Here is an 8,660-nt window from a genome sequence, read left to right on the forward strand (position 1 = left end):
ACATACTCCAAGGCTTAGCAATCAAGAGATGACAAGAGATTCACAGAGCCTTGGCAAACACCTTAGAAGAGTGTACAAGTCCAAGGCTGAACACAAGTACTCACGGGCTTGAAATTGTTAAGGGCTCTACTAGTGCAATAGATGTGGCTAGCTTGAACACCACTATGAATTCTAGGGACCCAACTTCCAAAAGACGTGTACACACTGTCAAAATACGCACCAAGTTATGTACAGTATGTACATTGCACCATCCTCAAGATCCCAAGCTTTTACGCACCCACACAAATACTACCAAGACAGTACATGTATGTGGAAGTATCCAAAAATCTGTAAGCCAGTAATTTCGCAACTGGTTCAGTCGGAGTCGGAGCAATGAGCCAATCATGAAGGGTGAAAGTTGAGCAATCAATACCAAATGGTAATAAACACACCATACCTCTTTACTCATAAACTGTGACTTACCAACATCTGTTGGCGCATCTTTCTTTATACATTGTCTGTCAACTTCTGTTGACATGTCTATATTTCTTTCAATAAAAAACTGTGTGATGCTGATTATACATGGGATACCAATTGAAATTGGCATTGTAGTCTTGTCAACCTCGGTTGACAAATAAACTCCCGTATTAGTCGACATAACTCAACCTCAAACCTACATAAGAAATTTCAACTTCCACAAGCAACACAGACAAAAATGAATGGACCTCGCCGCCCGTACCCAAGTAATCCAAAGATGCACATCTGCAAAGAGAACAGGTCCAAAAAATAAGGAAGCTAAGAACAGAGAGTAACGTATATGTTCAAAAAGGCAGTATCCCTTCACCAATCATAGTGAAATGCATGCCTATACTCGATTATACTAATTAATTTTTCGGGCTAGAGCCGGCAAGCCGGCAAGGGGAAAAAAGCCTCCAGCCGCCGGCAAGCTGGTGGGGGCAGGAAACAAGTTTCCCCCTCTGGGAAGTAAAAAGCATTTTCATGCCATATCATTTATTCCATGTCCCCTTGTTAGTCACGCCACCCAGAGGTGACATCGGGGAATCACTGGAAAGTCGCCCCACATAGTGATGCACTTATGGGCCAAGGTTCCATGTCCCCTTGTTAGTCACGTCACCCAGAGGTGACGTTGAGGAATCGCTGGAGGGTCGTCCCACATAGTGATGCACTATGGACCAAGGCCAAAAGGGACGCACCCTTTTTGCTCCTAGCCCTCCCTGGGTCTGCCCAAGTATTCCGGGATTCTCCCCTAGTAGAAAAAAGCCCCCGTCGAGCGGATGTCCAGCCTATACTCACTAAATAATGCAATTGAGGAAGTAAGCAGTTAAGATAAACAGAGACATACCTTCAAAACCGTGACAGAACCCAAAAGTATTCAGTGATAGAGTGCGCCCCAACGAACTAGGGTGAACTTATGATCTCTGGCTGATTGAAGGAGAGGCTCAGGAAATGGGGAGAGCTTGGTACAGCCACTAACATCAAGGAACTTGAGAAATTGCAGACCTAGAAGTTCCGGAACTGGTAAACATGCAAGTGATAGGCAGTTTCTGAGATTAATCCACTGAAGAAGCTTCAACTCAGCTAGGCCAATTCCCTGCAGTGAAGCGAGAGATTTGCAGCTCCCCAAATCTATCCTTTCCAGAGAGGTAAGAGTGCTGAAAGTATCAGGAAGAGCCAACAGATTTTCACAGCTAGCAAAATACAACCTTCGAAGCATCGGAAGCGCCCCTTTGGCAAAGCAAGGCAAGTTCTTTATACTGCACCCTGACAAGTCTAACTCTATGAGCTTTGGCATAGAGTGAGCATTCCCAAATTCAGCTGGAAGCATGACAAAGTCCCAGCATTCAGCCATCTCTAAGCGCTCAAGCTTTGGAAGAGTTGCCAATGATGGCGGAATGCACAGCAACCGTGAACATCCTTGAAGACATAGCCTCACCAAACTGCTAAGCTGCCCCAGGGTCGGTGGAAGCTTCCGAACGGCAGTGTGACTTAAATCAAGCTTTTCCAGTAGAAACAGCGACCCAACCTCATCTGGCAAGTAATCCAATGAGCGGCAACTCGAAAGATTCAGATGCCGGAGGTGCTGAAGCTTACCTATTGATTGTGGAAGAAATGTCAAGTTTTTCAGGGAGCAGAGATGAAGGACCTCAACCTGGCTAAGCTCCCAGAGTTGCGACGGTACTGCCATTGCACCACCTGTTCTGCCCCCCACCATATTTATAAACTGCTCAAACCAAGAAGGGGTGTGAGAGAGATTGCTACAACCACTGATAACCAATGTACGGAGCTTTCTCAAGCTTGCAATTGCGTCTGGGAGGCACTGCAAAGAATAGCACCCAGATATGTTCAGGATTTGAAGACATGATAGGTTGACCAATGCCTTGGGCAAGCTCTTCAACCGCGAACACAAACTCAGGTCAAGCATCGTGAGATTCATGAGACTTCCCACAGAGACAGGAAGACAGGTTAAAGACAAACAGCCAGATAAGCAAAGGTATTTAAGAACTTTGAGCTTGCCTATTGTCCGTGGAAGCCAGAGGAGTTGAGTACAGAAAGATAGCTCCAAAACCTCCAGGCACTGCAAGTAGCAGATGGAATCTGGTAGTGAGGTCAGTGAAGCACAATGCTTCAGATCCAGAACTACAAGCTGTTCCATGCACTTGAATGGGCTCTCTGGAATGCTCCTTAATGTTGCATTGCTGCTTAAGAGCGCAATTTTGAGCTCACTAAAATCCACCACTGTAGGGAACTCTGTCAAATTTGTAGAAATCAGCGACAACTTGGTAGCCTTACTTGCAAAGTTGCCCTCATTCCACCAGGCTGTGTGATGATCCAATTGCCAATCAGGGAAGAATAGCCGGAAATTTGTTTGAAACAATGTGCTGAAAGAAACAGACCGACCTCTTCCACTGTTCCGATTAAGGAGGACATCATGTAGCTTTTTGTTCCTAGGCTCATGCAGACAACAGGTAATCTGGTAGGTCTGCAACCATGGTGCTGTATCAACAGCTTTCACTGCATCTCGCAAAAGATAAAGTATCCCATTGACATCATATGCACAATTATACAGGCCATTCTCAGGTTGGCCAGAAACTATCTTCTCTTCCTTGTTGTTTTGTTCTAATTTACTCTGGATGAGAGCTTGCGCAAGTTCGTGAAACACATCAGTCAATCTCCAATGAAAAGCAAAAACTTGATCACACTCGTTATCAACACTCTCGTCCACTGTCCATTCTACCAAGGATCGGCTGGCAAGAAAACACAATAGAAAGAATGCCCTTTCTTTCTCCATTCTGTTCCCAAAGCTCCACACATCAACAAGTGCTGACAAGCTCACCCACTTGCCCTTGGGAAACGCAGCCAGATCGAGGAAGCATTCCTGTAAACACGGATGTATGTCAGCAAGAGCATTAAAAAACACACACAGATCCAGATTAGTGGAGTCTAAGAGGGAGGTCTTTTCTCCTTTGGCTGAAACTTGAGGTGCCTTTTCTCCTTCACAGAGAATCCTCGATGTTAAAAACATCTTTGTATCTGGTGGTCTTGCCTCACATTTTGCTATCACACCCGGTTTCAAAAAGCTCAAGACTGACGGTAACATGGAAGACTTGTCTTTTCCATAATAAACTATGCTTGCTGCAGCTTCGACCAGACGAGGTGTTCCCCCACAATTCCTAGAAAGAGCCGCCCAAGTAGAATCTCTCTCAGCATCTTGGCATCCAGCAATGGACATCAAGAGGCAATTTGCTTCTTCTTCATCCAAATGTTCTAGGACAAGCACAAACGTGTCAACATTCCATTTTTCCAGTACACTTTCTATCGCATGTGAAATGACAAGGACCCTTCCTCTATCATTACTGTCAAAACACAAGAAAGGTTTAACATGAGCTGCATCGAAGACATCATCCAGCACGAGCAGGGAGGGCAATCCTTCTTGTGCCCGGCTCATCAAAGCAGCTGTCCCCTCTTCTGGGGTACTAAATGTAGGCTTGGATATCGAGTAGCAAAGGGAGCTGCTCCACATCCGCTTCCACAGTTGTGCTTGCAGGGAGGTAAGGTCAGGTTCAGCCCCCACGCTAAGATAATATATGCCACCTGGAAAATTTGCTGGAATGCGCTTGTTGCATGCTACATGAGAGGCCAAGCACGTCTTTCCAATGCCCCTGCTTCCTCCAAGGCCCACAATTCGAGGGCCCTGCCGATTTAGCAGCTGTTTGATTACTATCTCAGCATTTGCTATGAGCGTTTCACCTCCGGGAAGAGTATCAAGGTCTGCAATCTCGGGCTTTGATGGTGGATCCTCTGTAGATCAGCGGCAATGAGCGCTATGGAATGAGCTATCTAAAGATGCAAACATCTTAATGGAGCAGGAATGAGAAACACACCTTCGTGGGAATAAAGAAATGATCGCATTTGCATCCTCATATAAGCAGTGGTAGAAGAAATGGTAAGCTGCTGGCTCGAGGTAAGCCTGCTTGTCATGAGCGCCACGGTTGATGACAATTTCATGTGTACCTTCCGCAAGGAAGATGCAAGATGGTCTGAGTACTGCTGCAGGTCGCTCACCAATTCCATGAGCCTCTTGCTCAATTCTTTGCTATCAATCTCCATTCCAACCATCGCCTCTTTCTGTACAGCTTGTATCTTCCTACACTGAAAAAATACCAACAGCCTCTCCAAGCAACCATTGGAATCTCCCGCGTACACCTCCCTGTCATCAAGAAGTCCCGCTTCCTCTCTTGTACGTGCAGAATGCTCGTGTACCTCATCGCTACAGCTCTTCGCAACTGTTGAGAGCGTAACTCGTAAATTCTCCGTAATGAACAGTAGCACTTGGAAAATGTCCAGTTGCAAGACGGAATTAGGAAAGCGTCCATGAGCGGCGACCTCCGGTTCCTTCGGCTGTTCATCTTCAAGTTGGAGATGCTGCTGCTGCGGAGGCAAAGAAAGAACAAGGCGATCAAGGAGACGAGCTAAGGCAGAAGTGTGACCGTGAGCAAGGGAAGCGGGAGAGAGTGAACGAGAGAGACAGGAAAGGCAACATGAGATATGGCGTGTGAGATGAGCAAGCAGACAGGTCCAGCAGGCATCTCCATCTGCTTCTACATCGAGAGGATTCTTGGGGGTGGACATGGAAGGCGCTGCATGGAACGCCGCAGAGGAGAGAAGAACTTCAAGACGGGGAGAGAGCGAGAGAGGGCAAGCGCGGGAATCTTTCTAGAGCGTCGCGTGTGATGAGGCTCCTCCACCCAACGCACAGTCAACTTTCCTTAAAACGTATTCGTTGCTGCGGGGACTCGGTTCAGGCTCGGCTCGGGCGTCGCCCTCGGGAGTCCCTCAGGAGTCAGGACTAAGAGGGCGTCCGAACGTCGGAACAAAGAGCCGTACAGTTGACACCCCTCAAACAGTGTTCGGAAAAACTCGTTTTTCCAAACATACAAAATTCCTTTTCTTGATTTTGTAAAGAGGAAATTTAAGGAAATTAGGTCATTTTTTTGGGTCTCTTTTGTCCCTTGACCTCAACCAGCATTTTTGAAATTGAAAACGACACGATATTAAGCTGAGACACATTTTTTTCGAACACTGCCCTCAAAGCAAGATACCGGGTCTTCAATGTGGTGGGAACTTAGGTGCGCGTGGCAAGGTGATCACAACCGGCCACATGGCTAAAAAGGTAAACTCGAACATCAAAAGTAAACTCGGATGCAGGCGTTGAAGTGGATGGGGAGCGTCAAGGAAATGTAACGTGGAGCGAAGGCGGAGAGGGCCCGCGGCTAATGTGGAGCCTCATGAAGGACGTGCGCCACCCGAGGGAATGTGGGTGTACCTTGCATGCGGGGGAGAGTGGTGGGTTGTAAGCTGCATGCAATTGGGTTTGATTTGGGCAAGGGAAGGGGGTCTTTTTGTCTGTTTGGGGGGCAACCCAAGGGCGTTTGCTTGTCTCGGTGCACCTTGTGGGCAGAACCGGACGAGGTTGGACAAGGAGGGACGTGCGATTGGTCAAGGTCCCCAGAGGGGAATGGGAGAAGGAGGCGATTGGCCTGACAACCTCCATAGGTATGTTGTATCAGATGTGTGTGTGCGCGCGCTAAGACTGAATTGATGTCCGCACGCAAGGCTGCTAACCTCAAGGCACCAAGAAGAGGAGGACAGGAGCCTCGTGGGAAGAAGAAAGTTGGGAGCAAGGATGTGACTGAGCCATCGCTCGATGAAAAGGAGACCACACCTGTCACCTCCAAAGGTTCTTCGAAGTACCTTGACCGAGAGAAAAGAAGGGTCTCGTGATAGACCTTAATGCCACTCCTATTGGAGATTCGACACCCCATTAACAAACACCAGTCTCTATCAATCCATGACCCAAGAAGAAGCTGGTGGATGTGTTTGATGGGCAGGAGCACGAGGAAAAAAATCATGAGGAGAAGGTGGACGACAAGGTGGCGGAACGGCAACCCATGACTGGCCACAAAAAACTAGGAAGGTCACGACCTGCAAGAGGCAAAGGCAAAAAGCTTGTTGATGAGGGGATACAAGGTAATAAACCAAAGGCATAGCTTCAAGATGATCCAAAACAAAAGATGGAGCAACTAAATGCTTACAAAGAAGTCGAGAAGGGGATTAAGAACAATAGTGGACACTCCTCCCCTTTTATGCCATTGCCATATGTGGAGGTGTTCTTGCCGGACAGTGTCGTGCAAGTGACGAGTGCCCTAGAGGGTTTCATATTGAGTTGGTAAGGTGGCGGATGGAGAAGCACCCCAAGAGGGAGCATGGACTTGATGTCCACATCCCCATACAGAAGGTTGGTCGCCCCTCCATGGGATCGAGAGCAAAGGCACCCCAATCAAGATTCGACAATGCTAGGTGGCAGGAGTTGTCAAAGGAAAGATTTGAGGACAAAGAGAGGAAGTTTGCAATCAATGCAAAGAAGGCAGAGCACCTTCATCGTCTTCAGGCGAGAGAGAAGTGGGACAAGCTAAAGCCTGAGTTTAGAACTATGCCAGAGTAAGAGTTTGTGGACCGAATGGTGAGGAGCGCATGACGGCCTACCATGCATCCTCTAGAGAGTGTCTTGCATACATTCAAAAACATATTGAAGAAGGCTACGACAAGCATGTAATTTTGAATTTCCACCCCTTCAATCCTATGTATGCTAATGTATTGTCCAAGTTTCTTGTTATGGGTCCCCCTTGTGGGGTTGATGACTACACACATACCTTGTCTCTCATGGGCTTTTGGTATGTACAAGTAGTTGAAGTAGAAGTTGAGGAAAACATGGGTAGGGGGATTCAGTTGTGTGTGGTCGGCCTACTTTATACCTAAGTCTTGCTTGGTTGAGGGGTTTCCCACCTCCTTCCTGGGCCCAGTTTGCCGCAGACTCCTTGTTTGCCATTGCACGATCGAGTTAACATCAATCATCCTTGTTTGCATATGTTCTATAGTATCTTGATGAGTGTTGAGCTGGGAAGTTTATAGACTAGGAGAAGTCCTTGTCTGAGTCCATCCCTTGTATGAGTCATACAAGGCATCCATAGTACCTATAGCCATTAACCCAAGCCATAGCCGGTTTAGGGTGAATCTGTAGTACCTATGCATGCATCATGAGCTCAAGCTCTCGCATGTCATATACATGGGAAGAAGAGGAATCTCAGCTCTTGCATAGCAACCAACCGTTCTCTTATCAAAATCCTGGTGCTTAGCTTCCTTTGCATTGAAGGTGATGCGACAAATTTCATGGCCTTGTTTGGACCATACAAGGCACCCGTAGTACATATAGCCATAAACCCAAGCCATAACCAGTTTAGGGTGGACCTTTTGTACCTATGCATGCATCACAAGTTCACACTCTCGCATGCCATATACATGGGAAGAAGAGGCATCTCAGCCCTTGCAGAGCAACCAAACGTTCTCTCTTATCAAAATCCTGATGCTCCGTCTCCTTCGCATTGGAAGCTGATGCAACAAATTTCACCGCCTTGTTTACCGCCAAGGGTCGAGGCCCTCCCTTGTATGCATCCTAGGAAACCTACTTTTCCTGTCAAGGTAGGTCTTGGTTTACATGTCAAGGTAGGTATTTCTTTACTTGCCAAGGTAGGTCTTGGTTTACATGCCAAGGTAGCTCCTAGTTTACCTGCCATGTGTGGGCCCAATTCATACCTTAGTCATGCTTGGTTCCCATGGGCTGCATGGCCTAGGTTATCACATTCCTCCTTGTTTGCCATGCATGGACATAGTCTTCCTCCTCAAACATGCATGACATAGTTTACATTAGTCGTCCTAGTTTTACCATGTTTTTTGTTAATTTGATGAGTGTTAAGCTAGGAAGCTTATACAGTTGGAGAAGATCCTATTTCGGGCAAAATCCCTTGTATGCAACTTGACATGTGATGGGTGGATGGTCATGCCTCATTTTATGTATGTTGTCAAGAATGCATACAAGGAGGGCTCGGACATGACCTGCAGCCTGTTGTATAAGCTAAACCTATTAAGGTAGGCAGCTCTCTTGGCATCCCCACAACCAAACAAAGGCATCCATAGTACCTATGCATTTTATCCAAATCCTAATTCTCTAGATCCTTTGCATTGGAAGTTGATGTGACAAATTTCACTACTCTTGGTCCTAGTTTATCTGCCAAGGACCGAGACCCTCTCTTGTATGCATGACC

General features: G+C 46.9%; 1 protein-coding gene across 1 annotated transcript; it reads right to left on the reverse strand.

Moving 5' to 3' along the window:
• Positions 1–379: 379 nt before the first annotated feature.
• On the reverse strand, positions 380–5,299 carry LOC147459098 (uncharacterized). The gene is made up of 3 exons (XM_086510434.1): positions 4,383–5,299; positions 1,343–4,299; positions 380–741 (listed from the first exon to the last, which is right to left on the reverse strand). Exons 1-2 carry the CDS (start codon positions 5,128–5,130, stop codon positions 1,373–1,375), a joined length of 3,675 nt encoding a protein of 1,224 aa, XP_086366560.1. The 5' UTR covers positions 5,131–5,299; the 3' UTR covers positions 380–741; positions 1,343–1,372.
• Positions 5,300–8,660: the final 3,361 nt, after the last annotated feature.

Source organism: Adiantum capillus-veneris, chromosome 4 (assembly GCF_014529385.1).
Source record: "Adiantum capillus-veneris isolate H3 chromosome 4, ASM1452938v2, whole genome shotgun sequence".
Classification (NCBI taxonomy): Eukaryota; Viridiplantae; Streptophyta; class Polypodiopsida; order Polypodiales; family Pteridaceae; genus Adiantum; species Adiantum capillus-veneris.

Bases quoted from the DNA above. Each gene is read 5' to 3' on its own strand.
- LOC147459098 (XM_086510434.1), bottom strand. From the start codon at position 5,130: ATGTCCACCCCCAAGAATCCTCTCGATGTAGAAGCAGATGGAGATGCC. The intron at 4,300-4,382 runs GTGTGTTTCTCA...GCTGATCTACAG, and splicing joins ATTTCTTTATTCCCACGAAG to AGGATCCACCATCAAAGCCC.